Raw genomic sequence first — 23551 nt, forward strand, 5'->3', positions numbered from 1 at the left:
CCTCAGTCAGAACAAATTCCTCAGAGACCAGAAGAACTTCGTCTCTGTCACTGAAGAATATGACTGAACTGTATGAGATTTCCAATGGCTTCACTCGAAGGGATTGGTAGGTGTAGGATTTTGAGTTGAGCATCACATGGAAATTTTTCCTTAGTATTTCCTCGACCCCCTTTAACAGTACAGGTGTTTCCTATGACTCAAGAAAGAGAAAATGAAACTACGAAAACAAAAGTCTTCACGCTTCATGTTCCTCGAATGAATACCAAGTCTTCAGAGGTCACACCAATTTCTTCACTTTCAAAGTCTTCAGAAAGTCTTCAGAAATCCAAAGTCTTCAGTCGAAGAACTTCATTTTTAGGGGTCGACTTTCTCTGTAAATATCAAACTCCTCATAGACTTATAGACCTGTGTACACTCACAAACGCATTAGTCCCTTAACCTATAAGTCTTCAATACACCAAAATCACTAAGGGGCACTAGATGCACTTACACAAACACACCGCAAAAGAAGATTACATTGGATATAACTCCAAGAAGATCGAGGAGAACATTGTATTGAAGATCAAAGAGATAGAAGAATACATCTAGCTACTAGCTATGGACCCATAGGTCCGTGGTGAACTACTCACGCATCATCGAAAGGCGGCAAGGATGATGTAGAAGCCATCCGTCATCGATTCCCCCTCCGACAATGTACCGAAAAAGGCCTCCAGATGGGATTGCGGAAGAACAGAAACTTGCGGCGGCGGAAAAAGTGTTTCGGGTGGGTCTTTGTTGGTTTCCCGATTTCAGAGAATTTCTGGAGGTGGAATTAGGTCATACGGAGCCATGTGGGGCCCACAAGGCATCAGGGTGTGCCCACGCTCCCTGGGCTTGCCCTATTGCCTTGTTGTCTCCTCACTTCTCGTCTGGTCTCCTCTCGAAGCTTCCAGGGTCTCTTGTCCAGAAAAAATCGTCAAAATGTTTCGTAGCGTTTGGACTCCGTTTGGATGGCGCTAGGCACGGTGTTAATAGGTTAGTCCCAGAAAATAATATAAAATAGCATATAATTATATATAAAACATTCTAGATTGATACTATAATAGTATGGAACAATAAAATTTTATAGATACGTTGGAGACGTATCATGTGGCCGCGTAGGGCGGCCAAGTGTACGGGGTCATCGACTGCTACAAGTTAGCATCATAGGTTTTTCCTTCTTCTAGTTCTTAGTTGAACAGTCAAAATATCAACCGTTTTATGTAAATTGTGTCCAAACTTTAAGGAAATTCTTCGTGTTTGATATAATATGTCAAGTTTATTAAATTTTGGTTTGAATTGTATGCAGGCACGATTGGATGGTTGGTTCCTGCCTCAGTGTCCGCAGACGGATACAATATCCGGTTTAGGAGTCAGCATTTAAGATGCCCTTAAAACAAACACGCCCGACTCTGACCGTACACGTCCACAAACGTTTAAGAAGCCAAAATTTGAGCAGATAGGTTGTAGATGCCCTAGCGTGTTGCATGTCCACCCGATGAAAAGGGAGAATATCAGGTGATACCAACTCTCAAATGCTCTATGATACTATTTAAAAATCAAATCTAAATGTTTCAAAAAAATTTAAAAAAGACATGAATGTTCATAAGGAATGTTCCTACAACCCCTAAAAATTTCTGGTCTAAATTCGGAATGCACATTGAGAAATAAAAAAGACAAATTTGAATGTGAATAGTGGCATTTTAACTTTTGTCTTTTTTGAACTATTCATGCATTTTTGTTTCTCAATTTGTGTTTCGCATTTCATTTTGACATTTTTAGGGATTGTACACTCATGTGATGTGAACGTCCACACTTTTTCAGAATTTTTTGAAAAGTTTAACATTAAAGCACCTAAGGGCATCTCCAACGACAATCTGCAAATTTTCTCCCGCGTCCGTCGGCAGACAGGGGGACCAGTCTGTGGACACAGATGCGGCAGGCCGCCATCCAATGCTAGCCGCATACATTTCAAACTCTTTTTAATAAACTGGATGAAATTCATGCAAACTCGATCAGATTTCATATAAACATGACGGATTTTGTACAAACCGGACGAAAATTGTTACATTTTGGACATATTTTAACTGAAAAGGTTAAACTATGTGCACGTATAGTCGCGCGGAGCTCCACTCCCATGACACAGGTACACTACACTAGTCTATGGCCAGCCGCGACGGATCCCTTTGTCTTCCGCATGTTCGGCAGCCCGCTAACTGGACTGCCAGGAGCCCCGGAGGCATATTCTTCCCCCGTATCTTCCCTAAGTCGAGCTACACCGCTCATCGGAGTGGCAAAGAGGGTGCTTCAGCCGGAGGGGAAGGTGCTTCTGTGGAGCCAGATGGTTGTGCCCAGGATGGTCTGAGATAAAGACCGGACAGGCCACCGATTGTACAAGCCGACGACGCGCCGACGATGGCCTTCCATGTTCTACTTCTTCTCGATGATGGCGGCCGGCGTGGACATGCAGGCTGCCACCTCGTCGACATCCACGCAACCGGCTTCTTTCTCTACATGCATGGCACGGCTAAGCGCGCATGGACGGCGGATGGCGCGGTCGCAGGCACTGAAGGTGGCGATGCCCGTGCCGGGATGGAGCAACTTGCCACTCCTCCGCAAGCTAGCTTCGAGCGGTGAGTTGCCGAAGCATGCACCGGCTTGGGGAGGCAACTGGCTCCGTTAGGCTAGGCGAGGGAGGTGGAGCAGCGAGTTGCCTCGCTTGTATCCGGCGGTCTCGGCGGGCCACCCAGCCGGCTTTTATGCCGGAGAACTACTCTTCCAGCTCGTCGGATGCCATCGAAAGAGTGAAGAAAATGGTGAAGGAGGAGATGGAGAGCGGCGGAGTGGTGCGATTCTTGCCTGTCGTATGGCCTCGTTTAAATAGAGGACGGACGGAAGGAGCTTGCCCGGCGTTGCGTTTAATGCCGGCCCCGCTTGTGAATGGATGTGTGGACGGAGTAGATTTCTCGGCTTCCACGCGGGTTTAATGGAGGCGTTCGAATGCGGCGAGAGGGCGTGTCCAGCCAGGTGTGCAGCAGGTGGTTCCCTCGGTCGGCACGCCGCTTCAATGACAGAGGTAGTGAGAGGTCGCGTTCGCCTTGAACCGTCTTCAGTGTGGAGCGGCGAGCTATACAGCGACATGAATGCGAGTAGCTGGACGATAGATGTAAAGCGCACGAGGGCGAAGGGAGGGGTTTTGGTGGGCCAGGGCGGTTAGAAGCGGGCGTGACATCTCGGATTCTCGCAAATCTCTTCACATTTGTCTCCAATTTGCGAGAGAAAATATATTTGAACCACTGCGCAAATCAATACAGATTCACATTGGATGCCTTCTACGCATGCAAAAGGTTTGAGGGCTACGTTGGAAATGACCTAAGAGACGGGAACATCTGATATTCTCCCCTCTTGAAAAGGAGCATAGGCACCGTTGATTGATCTCTTAATATATTTTTTATTTGCTTAACAGGATTCGCCGGTTCTCCCAGTTTAGTCAAAGGTTGGTTTCTCTATACGCTACCGACCCTTCTTGAAGCGCCGAGCTGCGTGGAGCCAGGAGAATCTTGGAATGTCTTAGTTGATTATTGTGCTTTCATATGGAATTCAGAAGATCCAAGAAACGGAAGCAGCCATGAGGTTGGCCAACAAGACATGACTGCGTTGCCTATCTTGTGTTCTTTTTTGCCTTCAGGAACGGCACAAGAAGGCGCGCTGAAGTTTAGGTAGATGTTAATACTGTGCTAGACTAGATTAATTTACTTGTTCTATAATACTACTATAATCTTCTTCTTTTTGAGTGGATAGCTGATACTAATTGAAATGCGTAGAAGTTTCTCATGTTACCTGGACCGATGATGGCCATGTGGCCGTGCACCTGGGTGCTGGTCATTTGCTCGGTCCAAAGAAACGGCCGAAGGGGCATTTTCTTATGTTGGATGAGTCAACAAGCACAGGCCACACCAACAGCCGACGTGCCATATATGCCGCCCCTTGCCCCTTCCCCTATTAATAGGAGAATTCCGTGCTGTCTCTCACAGTTTTGCAGATTTCAGCAGACGGCCATAGCTTTGACCATCCCCTTCTTCCTTCAACATTTGACGGCCGGCAAGCTCTTGTCCTCAGGTACAGCACCATGCTTGCCATAGCTCTCAACTCCGCTTTGATCTTGGTGTTGCTAGTTAATCGTTTCCCTATCTGCAAGTAAATCACCACAACACCGGTGACTCCTTTTATTAGTTCGTGCCATGAGTAATTCATCAATATCCATGACCTTTTGCGGCGCCCTTTCATTTTGGCACGGCTCTAGCTGAAATTAGGGTCGCCTGCAGTGCAGCCAAGGCAGGCGGCCATGGACGGCGACAGCCCGGTGATGACGGACAGCGAGCGGAGGGCGTACCGGTACGTGCAGGCGCCCAAGGTGCAGGGCCTGGGCGGCATCAAGAACTCATGGTCCAACGACTCCCTCTTCAGCCTCAGCTACGCCGGCGCGGGGGGCAGGGCCGTCGTCCACTCGTGCGTCTGCGCGCCCACCACGCACCCGGGCTCCTTCCGCTGCAAGCACCACCGCCAGAGCGCCGCCCACCTCGGCGTCGCCGGTCACGCGCAAGCGCAGCCCACGGCTGAGGCTAAGCGCAACGAGGTCCACGGAGAAATGTCGACCGCGGATGACGAGAAGGCGTCCTGAAGGGGACCGCGTGCGTGTGTTTCTTCATGGGACAAAACGTACCGTGCTGCTTGGTCACACGTGACCGGTGTAGTACGTGGCAAAGCTTATTCCTCTGTCATTTCAAAGACTTTTTTCGTGTGTAAGGATGTTTATTTGTTTTCTATATTTGTGAGAGAAGAGCGTTTCATTTTCCCAGTAGTTATGTAGGAGTAATATATTGTTGTATATCACCCGCAATTTTCTTTGGCCCAAAAACATCATTTGCTACAAATAGCCCTACTGCTGTGTTTGGATGTAGGAAAAACTGCTTGGAATTGAATTGGACTGGAAATTCCAAATCCAAGATGGAAAGGAAATGGGGTCTAATTCGACGTAGAATTGAGCTTAGCTCAGATGGATGCTCACATTTTTTTTAATCTATTTCAGGTTTTTCAGGTTCGGGGTTAGTTGGGAGAGGTGTTTTTATCGACTACGAGACGTCTATGATAACATCGTCAATGTTAAGATGTTGCGCCAGTTCAACATTTCAGAGGTGCTAATAAAGATAGGATATGCGAACGTGTGTTCATGGAGCTAAGTGTATATCCGTGTATATGAGTTAGGATGTGCATGCATATGTTCATAGAGCTAAATGTACACGTGTATATACGAGTATTTGCGGCTGTAATGTGTTCAAAAGAAAGATTCATTTTAGTACTAACAATCAAACTATGAAAACATGCAATTTCTAAAACCAACCCTCGCGGTGGTTCCGCAAGGCAATAAGCCACTCTCTTTCTGTGACAAAAAAACCCAAAGGGCATCTTAGTTCTAATAAATATAATAAAATATTGTCATTATTCCAAAATAAGTGTCTTAACCTTAGAATAATTTTATGTTAAAATTAGTACAAATTTAAGACACTTTTATTTGAGACAGAGAAAGTAGTAATTGGTACAATCCAAAGAAAAATAGTAACTGAAAGATAATTGGATGCATAATGATAAATAAATAATAAAATTACATTGAAGATTATACTGCCCTTCTTCTTCTTTTGACTGTAAGTTGTTCACTAAAGATTGAAAACTAAACCAACAATAATGAAAAGGATACCTGCAAACATCTTCGTTGTACCAGGCTTTACAAACCGCAATAGCCACTCGTTGCTTGAAACGAGATCTAAAAATTGCTGAAGAAACATCGGTCAAGCATCACCCCCATGTAGTACATGCTTGTAATACATAACCACCGGTCTAGAGAGTTGGAGAAACCAGACCATGTTGTTATTTATAACAACACAGATGAATATGTCAAAATCGTCGCGCCAAAAGCCAGACAATCACTCACCAACTGCCAAGAACTGAAGAGAGCCAACAGATCTAGCGACATAAACTCTGACATGCCCTTTATCGTCGCCGGATAGAACGTCGTCGAGGCATGGAGAGGCCGGAGAGATCTTATTCCAAGACGTCATTGCCATCGCCACCTCGTCGATGCCGCCAAAGAAACAAAAACAACACTTAAGGAGAAGAAAAGCGAAATGGACGGGTCCCCACTCCTCTTGTCACTACAAGGCAGTCGGACGAGGAGGGGGAGGTACCAAAGCGACGTCGTGGAGGAAACATTTGTCGATGATTAGGGATGTTTGTAGACCATATGCCACTTTAGCGTCCTCTTTGATGGTTTTTGGGTCAGGCATGTTCAGAAGTTTTGACAAATTAGTTTTCGTCTTCCATTTTCAAGGCACGTGGGCTCCACTGTCAACATACTTCTTCTCTTCTCTCCTTTTATTTTTTACTTCATGTCGATGTTTGTTAACCAGGTTGCTCAACTCATAGGCAAGAGATATATAAGCCCTTAATTGATTACGAGAGCCTTTATTTGCAGGATTTTAAGGAATACGAAAAGCATAGGATTGTAGTGTCATGGGCATATGAATTCTACAGGATTTTGATGTGTTTAATGGTTCTTTTGAGGAAAAAACAAATGATTATTTTCAAGAAGTTTAAGTGGGTGTTAAAATTCCTATGGAATGCAATACAAGGGAAACCTTAGAAATTCTTTTAGTAGGATTCAATCCCCACGAATAAAACTGCCAACGTAGAAAAAATCAGATGGATTTCAATTCTTCAAAATTCCTATGATAATCCTTTCAATCAAAGAGGCCTTAAACATGTGCATCGATAAAAAGAAATGCTAGCTTCGTAGTAAAGAATATAACTCATGCTATTGGGATCAAACACAAAACCAAACGATCTGGAGCATTTCTTGTGGTATAGTTTTGAAATTGAGATAAAAGCATAGTTGATTTCGTAATCAAGGTGAAGCTGGCAAAAGCACCCCAATATATGTCGAAACAAAATTTTGCCCCACTTTATATATAAAGTAAAACTGAACAGAGTACACGGTCAAACGATACAAGGAGATTGGGTAACCCTCACACAATGCCAATCCCAGGATAACTGGATCACGTAGGACGCACATGACTACGCTACCAAAAGAGAGTACAGGAAGAACTGAGTACAACACCACGCCAAGCCCTAAAACACCTCAGCTCCACAACAACGCCCCCAGGAGGGAGAACCGCGCCAAGCGTCATCGTCGTCGAGTCCACAGCAGATATAGGTTTTCACCCGGAACCCGAGCACGGAGAGGAGCACCACAATGACGTCATCAGAAAGATAACGGCGCCCACAAGCGTCGCCGTAGAAATGGAAAACAACAGTTATGTCTGTACCAATACATGCAGTTGTCGATAAATTGTTGGTACAGATTCCCGAATCACTGCAGCTCGCGCTCACATGAGTACTTTCGATCCGGATGCTTTTTTTATTAAAAAAAGGACGAATATGGTCGATGCATGCTACAGTGAAGGAAATATGCCCTAGAGGCAATAATAAAGTTGTTATTTATATTTCCTTATATCATGGTAAATGTTTATTATTCATGCTAGAATTGTATTTGTAAGTGCATCTAGTGCCACCCCTAGTTGGTTTTGGAGTATTGACGACAAACCTGGTTGAGGGACTAATGTGTTTGTGAGAATTGCAGGATAACACAGGTAGTAGTCCCTCATTGATTCGGTTTACCTACCGGAGATGACCCCTAAAAATGTATGAAGACATTGAAGACAAAGGTGGTATGTGAAGATATTCACATTGAAGACTATGACAAGAGAAGACATCGCGTGAAGACTATGGAGCGTGAAGACTTAGTTGTTTCGTTGTTTCCTTTTCTTCTTTGTTGAGTCATAGGAACACCGTACTGTTAAGTGGGGTCCAAGTGAACAAAGACAGGGTGACTGAAGTAATGCTTAACCAAAATCCTATGTCTTCGAGCGAAGACAATGAGAGCAAATCTTATCCAGAGCTGCATGAGTCAGCTTTACATGTAGTCCAAGTAAAGTTGCCGCGTGTGTTTGAAATCTGACCATTGGAACACATGTCAAATCCTTAGTGACCCAGGGTCATTTCGGACAAATCGGGTCAGGTTGCCTAGTGGCTATAAATAGCCCACCCCATACACCATAAATTGGTGGCTGCTCAGAGTTAGTGAACGGCTTTTGTCATTTGAGAGCAACCCACCTCCGAAGCTTTTGAGGGAGAAATCCTTGCGAGGACAAAGCCCTAAACACCTAGAGCCAAAGAGTGTTAGGCATCACTGAAGTCTTCCTAACTGTGTGATCTGAAGACTTGTTACACTTGAGGACTGTGAATCCTCCAGCCGGTTAGGCATCGCATTTTGAGCGTCCAAGAGACATTGTGGATTGCCGGTGAACGAAGTCTGTGAAGGTTTGTAATTCTACCTTGAAGACTTACTTGAGTGATTGGGCGAGGACTGTGTGTCCTTAGCTCAAGGGGAATAAGGTGAAGACACGGTCTTCTGAGTTAAATCTCAGCCTCCCTAACCAGACATACAGTTGTGACAGCAACTGGAGCTAGTCCAACAAATCCCTTGTCTTCACCAAGCAACTGGTTCTATCCTTTCCCTCTCTTTATTTACAGTTGGTCCTTGTGAAGTCATTGCCTGCTTGCATTATCTGTTTGTCTTCATTGTGTAACTGTTTGTTCTGATTGGCTTCATACTATCTTCCATCCTGATCCATACTGCCTAGCTGCTATTAGTCTTCGTGCTTTCACTTCATGGTGTACTTGACTATGGCTTGCCTAGTGTAGTCTACCTTCCGCTGCATGTTAATAGGTTCATTTCTATCGTTTGTCTTTGAAACTTCCATGTTTTGAAGACTTTCATAAAAATCGCCTATTCACCCCCTCTAGTCGATCACTAGCACTTTCAATTGGTATCAGAGTAGGGTACTCCCTTGTTTTGTGTGATTCGGTTTAACCACCTGGAGTTTTAGCTATGTCGACTGCAGCGATAATCAAAGTCTCCGCTGCTTGCCCTGTCTTCGATGGAACTGAATATCCCTACTGGAAGAACAAGACACGCATGCATCTTGAAGCCATTGATGTCGACCTCCGGTATGTCGTCAAGAATGGCGTTCCCAAGGCTGGCGAAGGTGTCACCGCTGCTGATGTCAAGAAGTTCGTTCAACTGGATTCTACTGCCAAGAACATCATTTGTGGTCATCTGACCAAAGGACAGTATGGCCGTGTTAGTGCTCTGGAAACATCGAAGCTAGTCTGGGACTGGCTCTCCAAGGTCAACGAAGGTGTTTTAACCCAGAGAGATCAAAGGATCAGTGTTCTTCGCAACCTCTTCAACCGCTTCAAGAGAAACGACAATGAGAATATTCAGCTCATGTTTGATCGCCTCACTAATATCACAACTGAGCTTCAAGCTCTCGGCGCTACTGAGATCACCAATCATGAAATTGTCAAGACGCTCCTAAGATCTCTTGACAGCTCATTTGACACCCTAGCCCTAATGATTCAAGAACGCACTGACTTCAAGACACCCGATCCGTCTGACATACTTGAAAGGCTCAACACACATGAGTTTCAGCTTACTGAGAAAAGAGAGATCTATTGTCCCAACTATGGCCGAACTCGTGCTTTGAAGGCAAAAGTTGTTTCCTCTTCTGAAGAAGAATCTGACTGCAGTTCTGATGATCCTGAAGACATTGGAAAGGAGCTTGCTATGCTTGTGAAGAAGTTCCAGAAATTCACCAAGAAGAAAGGCTTCAGAAAGTCTTCTCCATCTGGCTCATGAAATGATGAAGCCTCTACCCATGACTACAAGAAGAGAACATTCCACAAGTGCAAGAAACCTGGTCACTACATCTCTAAGTGTCCGCAGTGGGACAATGAGAACAACAAGAAGAAGAAGAGCAAGGAATATGATTCTGATGACAAGAAGAAGAAGAAATACTCAAAGTCTTCTTCCAAGTATTCCTCGAAGTCTTCATCACAAAAGAAGAGCTCATCTGGCAAGGCTCATGCGTTTGTTGGCAAGGAAATGGATTCAGAGGAGGAGTCAGCGTCTGAGGAGGCAGAGGTGGAGTCTGAGGAGGAGTCCGACTCTGGCGTTGCAAGTCTGGCTACAGCCTAAGTTGCCAAGTCCACCTTCAACACTGAAGACAATCACTTCGTCACCGACGCTGATGCTAATGACAAGGATGACTCTGCTCCCACCTATTGCTTCATGGCACGCAGTGCCAAGGTAAACTCACACAATGCTCACTATCATACATCCAGTGAAGATGACTCTGATTGTGATTCCAAACCTAGCTACAAAACACTTGCTAAAATTGCAACTGAACGACAGAAAGCTATGGAACATATTCAAAAATTGTTAGACAAAAGCGATGACCTGTGGGACGCTGAAATGACTCGATCTCAGTCCTTAATTGAAGACATAAAAAATCTTCATGTTAAGTATGAGGAACTTGAAAGTCGTCATGAAATGCTCTCAACAACTCATGAAAATCTTTCCTATGATTATCTTCAAAGGAAGCAAGAACTTGAGAGATTGAGAGCGGTTCATGAAGATCTTCAAAAGGAAAATGAGTCACTTCGCGCTCAACAGATCAGTCCCGCTCAGGAAGGTTTTGAACCACCATGTCTAAAATGCCTTGAGCATGATAACGCTACTTCTGCTGCTGAATGTTCTACTACTGCTACTGTTGCAATATCTTCAACTGCTGATGTGGCAACTAACCCCTCTGCTGAGGATACCACTACTATTGCTGATGAAAATGCTAGGTTGAAAGCATTGCTTGAAACAGGGATGTACAAAAGTCTGAAAGGGCATCAGACACTGTGCGATGTCCTCAAAAAGCAGATTCTGAACCGAAACCCTAGGAAAGAGGGTGTTGGGTTCGAGAGGAAAATGAATGTTGATGGCTCCTACTAGAAGCCTGAGCAGTACCCCAAGACCACATGGGTTGCTGCAAAGGGACCTTCAGTGGATCCATCCACTTTATCTGGCTTCACTCGTGCTAACCCTATTATCGTTGATGAATCCTTTGATGCAAACTATAAACTATTTAAGAATCAGAATGGTGAAGTGTTTGCCAGGTATATTGGTACTAACTTCAAGGATGGGCCACCTATGAAGAAGATCTGGGTTCCCAAAAGTTTTCTTGAGAATCTTCCGGTGAATGTCATCATGACACCGCCTTGGAAGAAGACAAATCCCAAACCAAAGTCTTCATATGGTCCAAAGGCTTCATACAGACAGAGGACTCACCTGAGTCACCCTAACGCCAATGTTTTGCAGGGAAACCATACTCAGACTTATGAATATGAGCGTGTTTCTTCAAACCGCTATGTTCATAAAACTAAGAACTATTCTACTTATTCATATGAGTACTATTCACCTCCTGCAAGGCTATTTGCTAGGGATCCAAAGCCAAAGTTCTCAGATGCTGCACTTAGACTCATTGCTTCTAAGCCACTCCTGATGATGTGGGTGGTTAAGAAGAATTAACTTCCTTTTCAGGGAAAGGTCTCCAACCGGAAATCAAAGGCGTCTGATGCTATTGCTAGGGACCTAAAACATCTTGTAGGGCGCAAGATCAAATGCCCAAATGGTCTTATTATGTATTTTGTTCCTGAGTCGCTTGCTATTCGTCCTATCAGTCCTAACCTCGATCTATGCTTTCATAATCCACTTGCTCATCAAATGTTTATGCTTCACAATGCTCTTCGTGAAGCCTATCCCCGTAACCGCACTGTAGGGTATGAAACTAGCTACTTCAGAATGGATTATTGATAGTGGATGTACTAATCACATGACTGGCGAACGAAGTCTTCTCATAGACTCAACCTTACATCTATCTGACAAAAGTCACATCACATTTGCTGATACTAGTAAAAGCAAGGTATTGGGTCTAGGTAGAGTTGCAATCTCAAAGGATCAGCACATGGATAAAGTGATGCTTGTTGAATCCCTTGGTTTCAAGTTAATGTCTGTCTCAATGCTTTGTGACTTGAACATGATTGTGATATTTGGAAAATATCGTTGCCTTGTTTTGATGGAATCTGACAAGTCTCTAGTCTTTGAAGGGTATCGCAAAGACGATTTGTATATGGTAGATTTCTCAGCAGGACCACAGCTTGCCGTATGTCTTCTTGCAAAAGCTTCAGAGTGCTGGCTCTGGCATCGGAGGCTATGGCATGCTGGCATGAGGAATTTGCATACTCTCGCAAAGAAGAAGCACGTCATAGGCATCGAGGGTGTCAAGTTCAAGAAGGATTACTTATGCGGTGCCTGTGAAGCTGGAAAGATGACGAGGGCCAAGCATCCCTCGGAGACAATCATGACAACGACTCAACTCTTAGAACTGCTACACATGGACCTCTTTGGTCCTACTCACTACTCTACTCTAACTACTACTGCTTGTCTCTATGGCTTCGTCATTGTTGATGATTATTCAAGATATACATGGGTACACATAATCCTCTACAAGACTGAAGTGTAGGATATCTTTAGACGCTTCGCCAATCGAGCCATGAACAACTATGGCGTCAAGATCAAGCACATCAGAAGTGACAATGGCACTGAATTCAAGAACACTGCCCTCGACACTTATCTTGATACATTGGGCATCACTCATGAGTTCTCAGCTCCGTACACGCCGCAGCAGAATGGCATCATGGAACGCAAGAACAGAACACTCATTGAGATGGCTCGGACGATGCTCGATGAATACAAGACACCAAGAAAGTTCTGGCCAGAAGATATTGATACTGCATGCCATGTCATCAACCGTGTTTATCTTCACAAGCTTCTGAAGAAAACATCCTATGAACTCCTCACTGGTAAGAAGCCAAATGTCAGTTACTTCAGAGTATTTGGTGCTAGGTGCTGGATCAAGGATCCACATCACACTTCAAAATTTGCACCGAAAGCACATGGAGGTTTTATGCTTGGTTATGGAAAGAATTCACACTCCTACAGAGTCTTCAACCTCTTTCACTATAAAGTGGTTGAAACTGTGGATGTGCGGTTCGATGAGACTAACGGCTTGCAAAGAGAGCACCTGCCAAATGTGCTAGATGAAAGTTAACCTAGTGAATCCATCAAGCTTATGGGAACTGGAGAAATCATACCATATGAAGTACAGCCTGAAGAGGAACTTATCATTTCTGCACCTAATCAACCTGAAGACAGTGCTCAGCCTGAAGATAATCCTCCAAACGATAACAATGATCAGCAAGAGCAAAATCTTCGTCCAGTTCATCCTCGTGTTGCAAATGAAGTATAGATTGAGAAGATAATTGATAGCATCAATGCACCTGGTCCACTCACTCGTTCAAGGGTAACACAGCTAGCAAATTTCTATGGGCACTTTGCATTTGTCTCAATATATGAACCCAAGAAAGTTGATGAAGCCTTCATGGAACCTGAATGGATTCAAGCTATGCAAGAAGAGCTTCAAAAGTTCGAGCTGAATAATGTATGGGAACTGGTCAAGCGTCCTGATCCTCGTAAACACAATATCATAGGCACTAAATGCATATATTGCAACAAGCAAGATGAGCATGGTCAAGTTGTCAAAAACAAGGCTCGTCTCGTTGCTCAAGGATACACTCAAGTTGAAGGAATTGACTTCGATGAAACATTTGCTCCTGTTGCTAGGCTTGAAGCTATTCGCATACTGCTAGCCTATGCAAATCATCATAACATCCTTCTATATCAAATGGATGTGAAGAGTGCTTTTCTCAATGGCAAGATTGAAGAAGAAGTGTATGTTGCACAACCGCCTGGTTTTGAAGATCCAAAACACCCTAATATGGTATACAAACTCAATAAGGCACTGTATGGCCTCAAACAAGCCCCTCGTGCTTGGTATGACACACTCAAAGACTTCCTGAAGAGCAAAGGCTTCAAACCTGGTTCCCTAGATCCCGCACTCTTCACGAAGACATATGATGGTGAACTGTTTGTGTGCCAAATATATGTGGATGACATTATCTTCGGCTGCACTAATCAAAAATGCAGTGATGAGTTTGGACAGATGATGCAAGAGCAATATCAGATGTCCATGATGGGTGAGTAGAAGTTCTTCCTTGGTGTTCAAATACGGCAGCAATGCAACGACATCTTCATATCTCAAGAGAAATACCTCAAAGATTGCCTGAAGAAGTTTGGAATGCAAGACTGCAAAGGTTACACGACGCCAATGCCAACCAAGAGTCATCTGAGTCCTGACGCCAATGGTAAAGAGTTTGATCAAAAGGTATACCGCTCCATGATTGGTTCTTTGCTATATTTATGTGCATCTAGGCCAGATATTATGCTTAGTGTTTGCATGTGCGCTCGATTCCAAGTAGCACCAAAGGAATCACATCACTTAGCTGTGAATCGAATTCTTCTATATTTGGCTTACACCCCAACATTAGGATTATGGTATCCAAGGGCTCAGAGTTTGATCTAGTTGGGTTCTCGGATGTAGATTATGCTGGTGACAAGGTAGATCGGAAGTCTACATCAGGCACATGTCATTTTCTGGGACGATCACTTGTCTGTTGGTCTTCAAAGAAGCAAAATTGTGTATCACTCTCCGCTGCTGGATCTGAATACATCGCTGCTGGATCTTGCTGCGCATAGCTTCTATGGATGAACCAAACACTCAAGGACTATGGCATCCATCTAAAACAAGTACCACTCTAATGCGACAACGAAAGCTCCATCAAGATTGCCAACAACCTAGTTCAGCACTTGAAGACAAAGCACATTGAAATTCGTCATCACTTTCTCATAGATCATGTCATGAAGGAAGATATTTATATCATACACGTCAACACTAAAGAGCAACTGGCAGATATCTTCACAAAGCCCTTGGATGAGAAAAGGTTTTGCAAGTTATGGTGTGAGCTAAATATCTTGGAATCCTCAAATGTCATGTGATCAGGCACACATCCTAAGACTTATGCATGTTGATGACTTAGATGTGCAACACACGAAGTAAAGTATATCTTCAATCAATGAAGAATTACATTCTAAGTGTGAATACATTATCGCGGAATTTGACTTCGTAGCGCCATGATAATTGTGCGTCGTGTCTGGGTCTAATACTTCCTATACGGTGGGTAAAGCCACCACCAAATTCTTCTGTTTGAAGTGTTTGTCTTAGGGCATTACATTTGCTATGTCGTCGCATTTGGTTTGTCTTCAAATTTGAACATGTCCTCATGTTTATCTTCACTATGTTGATTTGGTTGTATTCTGATATATACATATATTAGTGTTCTATCCTCTACATCATTCACTTATGGCTATGTCTTATCGTTTGAATTTTTTGAAATAAGTGAATGTGATCGGACCCTAACCTCTCTATGCTTTCTGCCTCAAACTCTATCTATCCAAATCATATGCATTCTATTGAAACTGTCGAATGTCTTCTCTACGTCCTTGTCAGCATAAGACACAAAGACAAACATTAAATCTGATCTACATGCTTAGTCCTTTTTGCCTGAAACCCGGAGAAGCGAGAATGACCACCAGACAATCGAGGCGTGTGTGGGAACATGGAACAACCTCCAATGTGTTGCATGTTCGCCACGTGTCCTTTAGATGTGAACCGCCAGGGGCACCTGCGTAATAATGATGTGCCGTCCCTATCCTTATAAATACAGGCCACACCCCAGTCATTATCTCTTCTTCCACTTCTCCTTCTCGCACAAACCCTAGCGCCACCGCTAGCCCTCGACGACACCGGCAATGAAGCGCTTAGCAGCCGTGACCTCACCGACGCTGTCCTCACGCCGACTGCGGACATCGTCTTCTCTGCCGTCGCCATAGGTGTCCTCCACCACCAAGTTAGGGCACGGAAGATCGAACTACTCGGCCTCATCTTCTACTCCGTCTAGCAGTTCCTCGAGTGGTAAATAAAAGCTCTTTTTATAGTCCTTTTGATCCGATAGATTCATCCTTTTCAACCTCACATGGTTTCTATCCCAACAAATTGAATCTATCCTTTTCTGCATCTCATAACATGCCTACTATGTTCACTTATGCTTCACAAAGTAGTTAGATTCCTCACATGTACTTATTCGTGGATCCGTACAAATCTGCAACCAACTCTCCACATATGAGTGAATGTCTTCGCACTATGAGGTCAATGTCTTCTATACTGATTTATCTTCAAAATCTTCTGAGAATGCATATGACCTCTTCGCCTTCCCTCGCATCTCTAATGCTGTCACAGGTACATGTCCGTGGGAGAATCCCTTGGTTCTCATAGTCTGCATTCATTTGCAGAGTTCTTACAACATCACATCAATTCTCGCGAAGCTAATTCCTGTCTGACCAGCAGAAGGAAGCCTTTGCAAGTTCTGAAGCCATTCAGTCTGAACTTCATGGTGACAGAAAAATTAGTCAGGAAGGGCGGCAGACAGCGCCGTGAAAACACTGCTAAGGACCTGCCACCGGATCTCTATGAGCTATACAAGTCAGATCTAGAAGAGACCTATGGACAACGCAAGAACCGAATCCAATGGAGGAATGGTTCAAGAAAAAATATGTCACTGACGAATATGCTGAAAAAAATGCCATCAAGGGCCCCTGGGGAGATATTATATACAAAGGTCTTCAGCCCAAGTCGAAGTCCGAAGCTATTGCTCAAGGCTTCTACCCCTGCATGATCCGTGGACCTCAGCCTGCTAATGCCGACCCATCCTCTCTGTTATGGTGTCGTGAAGACAATCTCTTTAAGCGCAACTTCCAGTTTGCCAAAACTTCTGCCAAAGAGAACAAGAAGTCGCTTGGGTTAGACTTCAACCCCGGTCCCTCTGCTCCTCGTGCCGACGGCACACGCGATGCTGAACCCAATATTGTTGGGCCCTTCTACAACCTTGAAGGTCTCATCACTCACATTCAGGTTCAAGGGGCAGCCGTGGATCACTCTGCAGATGACGCTGATTCTGACGAAGCGCCTGCACCACCGAAGCCTGTGAAGCAAAAGAAACCAAAGGCTTCAAAGCCCTCCTCGCACCAAAGGTCTCACGGGCGAAGCCTCTGGCCACTGCACCTCCTGAAGCCAGTGTGCAGTCTGAAGATCTCTCTCGCATCTCCAAGTCTGACAAGATGAAGAAGCCCATGCAACCAACTGGTCAAGCATTGACCCCTGCTGCCGTTCTGAGGAATGAGAACGAAGCCATTGATCTGTCTAGCGACGACGATCTTGGCGATGATGCTCTTGAAGCTGCTTATAAAGAGCAAGCAAGAGGCGGAAATCTTCAATGATCTTCCCCTCTTTGATGTGGAGATCCTGTACAAGTTCATTGATGAGTGGTTTGACAGCCCAGACCTCAGTTTTGATGATCTTCAACTCCCAATTGGCCTCAGCGTCTCCTTCCATGGAGCCATTGCTCCTGAGCTGGCTCTTGCACAGAGAATTGTTGAGCTGAAGCACAAGATTGATTATGAAAAGGCTCAGTTCAAGAAGCACATGGCCAAGCTCAACGTGGAAGACGTCCAAAACTTCAAGGTCATGCTGCATGAGCTCAAGGAGGCGTTCCACAAGAAACGTGAAGAAGCTAAAGGTTCTCGAGAGCGCATGAAACACCTGGCTGCCAAATGTGTTCAAGGCTACAATGAAGCTGAAAAGCGCAAGGCTCTGGGCGACCTGGCATCGACCCCAGAATGGCTGCCAAGAAGAAGAAGAAGCCTGCTGTGGCCCAACCAGAAGCATCAAGGCAGGAAGAACCTCGCATTGTCTTCCCGGCCAGTATGACAGGCTCGAAGCCTAAGGTCCCCACAGTGGCTTCGGAGCTCAAGAAAACAAGGGCAGCTGAAGCCGAAGCCCACAAGCGCAAGACCAAGCACACCACTGATGACGCTCCACCGACGAAAAAGAAAGACAAGAAGAAAGATCGGCTGCTCCCACAGAGCCCCTTGTTGTCGAGCCTGATCTCAGTGGCTCGTCGCGTCTGAACATAGTGAGCGCCAGTTGATAGTTCATGAGCCTGCTTCCACAGAGGCTCCTGAAGTTGAAGACATTCCAGCTGTTGACCCCACCGCAGCTGAAGACATTGGTCATCAAGACAATGTTGAAGATGATGAAGTCCTTCCTCAGATCGAACACAATGTGGTATCATCGCCTGTTCTCACGAACAGCGAACTCATCATTGGTCGTCCATTGACGCCAATTGCTCAGGATGACTCATGGGCTGATCACCCACAAGACTCCCCCCGTCAAGAAGAATCACCAAGTACTCCCCCACCTCAAGTCACCACTCCGGTGCTTGAAGACAATGACTTTGTGGCCCAACCAACTCCATCTTCACAAGCGTCGCCAGCATTCCGCAGGCTTCGCAAAGGACCAAGGCCACAGGTCACTTTGTCAAGTGTTCCAGAAGGAGAAGAGCGCCAATCCGTTTCACGCAAGTCTTTCCTGAAGCCTCTCCTACTACGAACATCCCCGAGTCTGAAGCCAAAGCGGCTGAAGATATTCCGGCTGCATCAGCCGATGAACAAGAAGAGCCAAGAATGAAGAAGAACGTGTTGCTACACCCCCAACCAACCCTGAAGTTGTTCTCGAGGAGAACGTGTCCGACCCTCCAGCTACTCGAGTGGAGGTTGATAACATTGAGGCGACCACCAACACCCATACTGAAGCCAATGACGTTGTCATGGCTGAAGCTACTGTGGCGCCTGAAGTTAATGTGGTGCCAGAAGTGATTGCACCTGAAGCCAATGCTGCTCCTGATGCAAATCTGCAGCCAGAAGTCAATACCACTGCCACTGCTCCTGTACCGCCTCCACGGCCACACACCATCGAGCAAGCATATGATCATGGTCAGCGTCACTGTCAAATGGCCATTCTGGTTCCTCCACTGCTTGGTCCACGCATTTGACTATCATGTATGAGCACAGGCCTCAGGTCCAGAAGCCGAAGCCAAGGTTGCCCAGGTTTCCAGGTACGGCAACCTCACCAGGATCGTTCAATGCAAATGGCTTCATTGCGCACAACACTTTCTTTGATAGTGCCAAGAACCCCTATTCCAAGCCAAGAATTTCATCTGATCGGTTCTGGAGCTATCAGCAGCGCAGTTACTATTCTTGTGTTCTCTATGATCAAGGGCGCATCTTTCCTCATATGCGTCTAGACAGCGAAGCCATGGCTGGCCTGCCTTGCCTAGAAGAAGCCCTTGACTGCTTCAAAGATGCTGGTCTTCTCATTTGTGACAGCAAAAGAACATTGGAATGAAGAGCTTCTGCTTCAATTCTATGCTACCCTCCACATTCGTGGCTACAACAGGGATCCGAAGACATGGATCCTTGAGTGGATGACGGGCGATGTACATCATGAAGCTAAAGCCCAAGACATCATTGAGCTTACAGCCCTGCCCACTCCTGGCGAACATTATGAACCAGGTTGTCAACACACCAGAATGCTTTGGAGAGCATTTCCAGAAGCCAGAGCCTAATTTGAGCCAAATGCTGAGCATGATGAAGCCTCTGCCACGCGACGCTGAATACCCAACTAATTCTTTGTTGAAGACCTAGAGTATCTGCCCCGCACCATTTATCATATCATCAGGACTCTATGGCCTGTCAAAGGACATTCTCTGCAGCGAAGCTTGAAGGAGCAATGAAGACTTTGGTTTTCTATATCTTCAATGGCATCAGCTTCAATGCTCAAGACTTTTTCATCAGGCAATTGGCTGCATCTGGCTCCGACATCTTTGGTCTGAAGTTCTATGCTCCATGGGTAATGCGCCTAATCAAGCTTCACTCTGCAATCAACTATCAGCCTTCTGCACGCAATCATCTCATATTCTTGCCAGAGGTTGATCTGTCTGTTGAAGCCATTTACCCAGAGCCTGCCAAAGAGCCTGTTACTCTTCACAATGCTGATCACCAAAGCTTCTCACAGCCCATTGAAGGAGTTCAGGCCGTTTCTCGTGTTTATCCCTTGGCTGGCAATACACGTGCCCCTCGCACCCAAACTGAAGCCACTGAAAGCACCATTGCTCAAAGGCCTCGGAAGCGATCTCGTGTTCTCAATGACCGAGAGCTTCTCGTCGCTCTACATCAGAAACAGAATAAGCATCATGACTGGCTTGGTTTCAGATGCAAAGCCTCTTGGTGGACGTCAATCGCATTCGCAATCTTGCCACCAAGAATGCCTTTGTTACACATGAAACCTGTCGGAGGTCATGGAAGAGTTTGACATTGCTTAGTGCTGAAGCAGATCTTCAAGACGATGGCTTCATAGAAAGATTCAAGTTTGACTCCACTCCTCCAAGGAATGCTTCACTTGCGTCGACTCCCTCACTTGAAGACTCTGACTATTCCTCCTCAGCTGCAACGGTGAATGCCAGAGTCATAGATGATCAAGATGATGCTACTTCACCACCTCCAACTTCAGCGCGTGTCGACACTGCACCAAGTTCTTCTGCACCACCAAACCTCAACGGCGACCCTGCTGCTTCCTACTCCTCATGGGAACGAGTAGAGGCTCTATGTCTTCAAACCTTTTTGGTCCTTACTGACAAAAGGGGGAGAAGCATATGAGTTGATAGTCTTCAAGCGGGTCCAAATGGGGTTGCTTTATATTTTTGCCTAGTGTTTACAACTCTCGCTTTTGATACATTTGGTTCTTTGAGTTGTAACACTTAAACTTGATGGTCCGTCTGCTACTTTTTGCTATTCTGTGATGCGATGATAAATTCGCATGTGCGATGATAAATCTCCGCACGAAGTCATTTTGCAGACGTCCATTTTTCATTATGCATGTCATTATCTTTGTTATATCCTTTCATGCATGATGAATTGTCTTCATAAGTAGAAGAGAGCTCGCAAGTACAACCTGCCATGTGCATTTGCATTCAAAAGCAAAATACTTATATGCACATCTTCAGGGGGAGCCTTTTGCTACTTACGAAGACAATACCTAAATCCTTTACAATTTCACACTTTTATCCCCGTTTCTATCCCCATTTGAAAACTTCAACCAGTTTGTCATCAATCACCAAAAAGGGGGAGATTGTAAGTGCATCTAGTGCCACCCCTAGTTGGTTTTGGAGTATTGACGACAAACCTAGTTGAGGGACTAATGTGTTTGTGAGAATTGCAGGATAACACAGGTAGTAGTCCCTCATTGATTCGGTTTACCTACCGGAGATGACCCCTAAAAATGTATGAAGACATTGAAGACAAAGGTGGTATGTGAAGATATTCACATTGAAGACTATGACAAGAGAAGACATCGCGTGAAGACTATGGAGCGCGAAGACTTAGTTGTTTCGTTGTTTCCTTTTCTTCTTTGTTGAGTCATAGGAACCATACTTAAGTGGGGTCCCAGTGAACAAAGTCAGAGTGACTGAAGTGATGCTTAACCAAAATCCTATGTCTTCGAGCGAAGACAATGAGAGCAAATCTTATCCAGAGCTGGATGAGTCAGCTTTACTTGTAGCCCAAGTAAAGTTGCCGCGTGTGTTTGAAATCTGACTGTTGGAACACGTGTCAGTTCCTTAGTGACCCAGGGTCATTTCGGACAAATCAGGTCGGGTTGCCTAGTGGCTATAAATAGCCCACCCCCTACACCATAAATTGGTGGTTGCTCAGAGTTAGTGCATGGCTTTTGTCGTTTGAGAGCAACCCACCTTCGAAGCTTTGAGAGAGAAATCCTTGCGAGGACAAAGCCCTAAACACCCAGAGCCAAAGAGTGTTAGGCATCACTGAAGTCTTCCTATCTGTGTGATCTGAAGACTTGTTACACTTGAGGACTGTGAATCCTCCAGCCAGTTAGGCGTCGCGTTCTGAGCATCCAAGAGTCATTGTGGGCCGCTGGTGAAAAACAGACTGTGAAGGTTTGGAAGTCTACCTTGAAGACTTACCTGAGTGATTGGGCGAGGACTGTGTGTCCTTAGCTCAAGGGGAATAAGGTGAAGACACGGTCTTCTGAGTTAAATCTCAGCCTCCCTAACCAGATGTACAATTGTCACAGCAACTAGAACTGGTCCAACAAATCATTGTCGCTCATCAACGCAACTGGTTCTATCCATCCTTCTCTTTACTTTACAGTTGGTCCTTGTGAAGGTCATTGCCTGCTTGCATTATCTGTTATCTTCACTGTGTGACTGGTTGTGTATGATTGGCTTCATACTATCTTCCATCCTGATCCATACTGCCTAGCTACTATTAGTCTTCGTGCTTTCACTTCATTGAATACTTGACTATGGCTTTCCTAGTGTAGTCTACCTTTCGCTGCATGTTAATAGGTTCATTTCTATCGTTTGTCTTTCGAAACATCCATGTTTTGAAGACTTCCATAAAAATCGCCTATTCACCCCCCCTCTAGTTGATAACTAGCACTTTCAATCTCCCCAAACCCTGGAAGCAAAACTACGAGGCAAAGAGAGAGGGATTTGGGGAGAAACCTTGTTCCATGGCAAGAGGGCGAGGTGAGGATCGATCCCACCGGTCGGAATACGAGGAGAGCGGCTGGAGACGAAGATCCGGCGAGGTCCTCCAGCGTCGTTCTTGGGCAGGAGAGAGAGAGAGATGAAGTGGGGAAACTGAGTTGAATGGGTATGGGGGAGTTGGAACTCCCCTTGCCTGCTCTTGACCCCCACCCGCTCGTGACGGCACGATAGTACCGCGAGTCATCGCGGTAGTACCACCTGGGTGGAAGTACCGCACACAGGGCGGTAGTACTGCTCTTCCAGCGGCAATAAAAAATTACTGCTGTGCTGGTAGTGGTAGTACCGTGCTTGTAGCGACCAGACCTGAAACAGTCCAATCTCTGTGCTCCGGTGTCATCCCTGGATCAGTAATGCTGACACCACACAGTACTTGAAGGATTTATAGCAGAGTAGCAATCACACACTTATTACATCGAGTGTCTCAAGAGAGAACTTATTACAATTAATATGGCTTAAGGCCATCTAATAACGATAACAGCGGAAGGCTTGGAAGATAAGTGAGTCCAAACTCCAACGCATCACTGAGTATAGAACCACGACTAAAACTCCTTATCGTCGTCTGAAAAATCTGCAACATTAACGTTGCCAGCCCGAAAACGGGTCAAGCACATGGAATTGCTTGGCTATGTAACACATAGAGAAGTAATGGAATGAAAAGCTATTCTATATGCATATTTGGCTGGTGGAAAGCTCTATGGTTACAGTTTTGCGTAAAGCCAATTTTTCCCTACTACAAAGGAATAAATTTATTTAACTATCATGGTAGTTGTTAAACATTGAGAATGGTTGACAGCATTCTCAATCCCAATTAAGCATCATCATTAAACAACCCAACAAAATTAATTTAGAGTAACATGTTGAGATTCACATGATAATCCAGGTACTAGATACTCAAGATGTCCATAACCGGGGACACGGCTAACCATGATTAGTTTATACACTCTGCAGAGGTTTGCGCACTTTTCCCCACAAGACTCGATCGCCTCCGTTTGGTTTCTCGCACTACATGGTGTTTGAGAAACGGATGACCGAGACATAGTCTTTCAGA

The 23551-nt window shown here is 45.1% G+C and overlaps 1 protein-coding gene across 2 annotated transcripts; it reads left to right on the plus strand.

The window, feature by feature from the left end:
• Positions 1 to 3451: 3451 nt before the first annotated feature.
• On the plus strand, positions 3452 to 4952 carry LOC125523985. 2 transcript variants are annotated; one of them, XM_048689062.1, is made up of 2 exons: positions 3452 to 4137; positions 4344 to 4952. In XM_048689062.1, the coding sequence occupies exons 1-2, from the start codon at positions 3852 to 3854 to the stop codon at positions 4697 to 4699; spliced, it is 642 nt and encodes a 213-aa protein (XP_048545019.1). In that variant the 5' UTR covers positions 3452 to 3851; the 3' UTR covers positions 4700 to 4952. The 2 variants fall into 2 exon arrangements, with proteins under 2 accessions (XP_048545019.1, XP_048545020.1); XM_048689063.1 differs by having other exon boundaries at positions 3983 to 4137; positions 4322 to 4952.
• The last annotated feature ends 18599 nt before the right edge of the window (positions 4953 to 23551 follow it).

This window comes from Triticum urartu, chromosome 7, assembly GCF_003073215.2.
Source record: "Triticum urartu cultivar G1812 chromosome 7, Tu2.1, whole genome shotgun sequence".
NCBI lineage: Eukaryota > Viridiplantae > Streptophyta > Magnoliopsida > Poales > Poaceae > Triticum > Triticum urartu.

Bases quoted from the DNA above. Each gene is read 5' to 3' on its own strand.
- LOC125523985 (XM_048689062.1), top strand. From the start codon at position 3,852: ATGTTACCTGGACCGATGATGGCCATGTGGCCGTGCACCTGGGTGCTG. The intron at 4,138-4,343 runs GTACAGCACCAT...GGTCGCCTGCAG, and splicing joins CGGCAAGCTCTTGTCCTCAG to TGCAGCCAAGGCAGGCGGCC.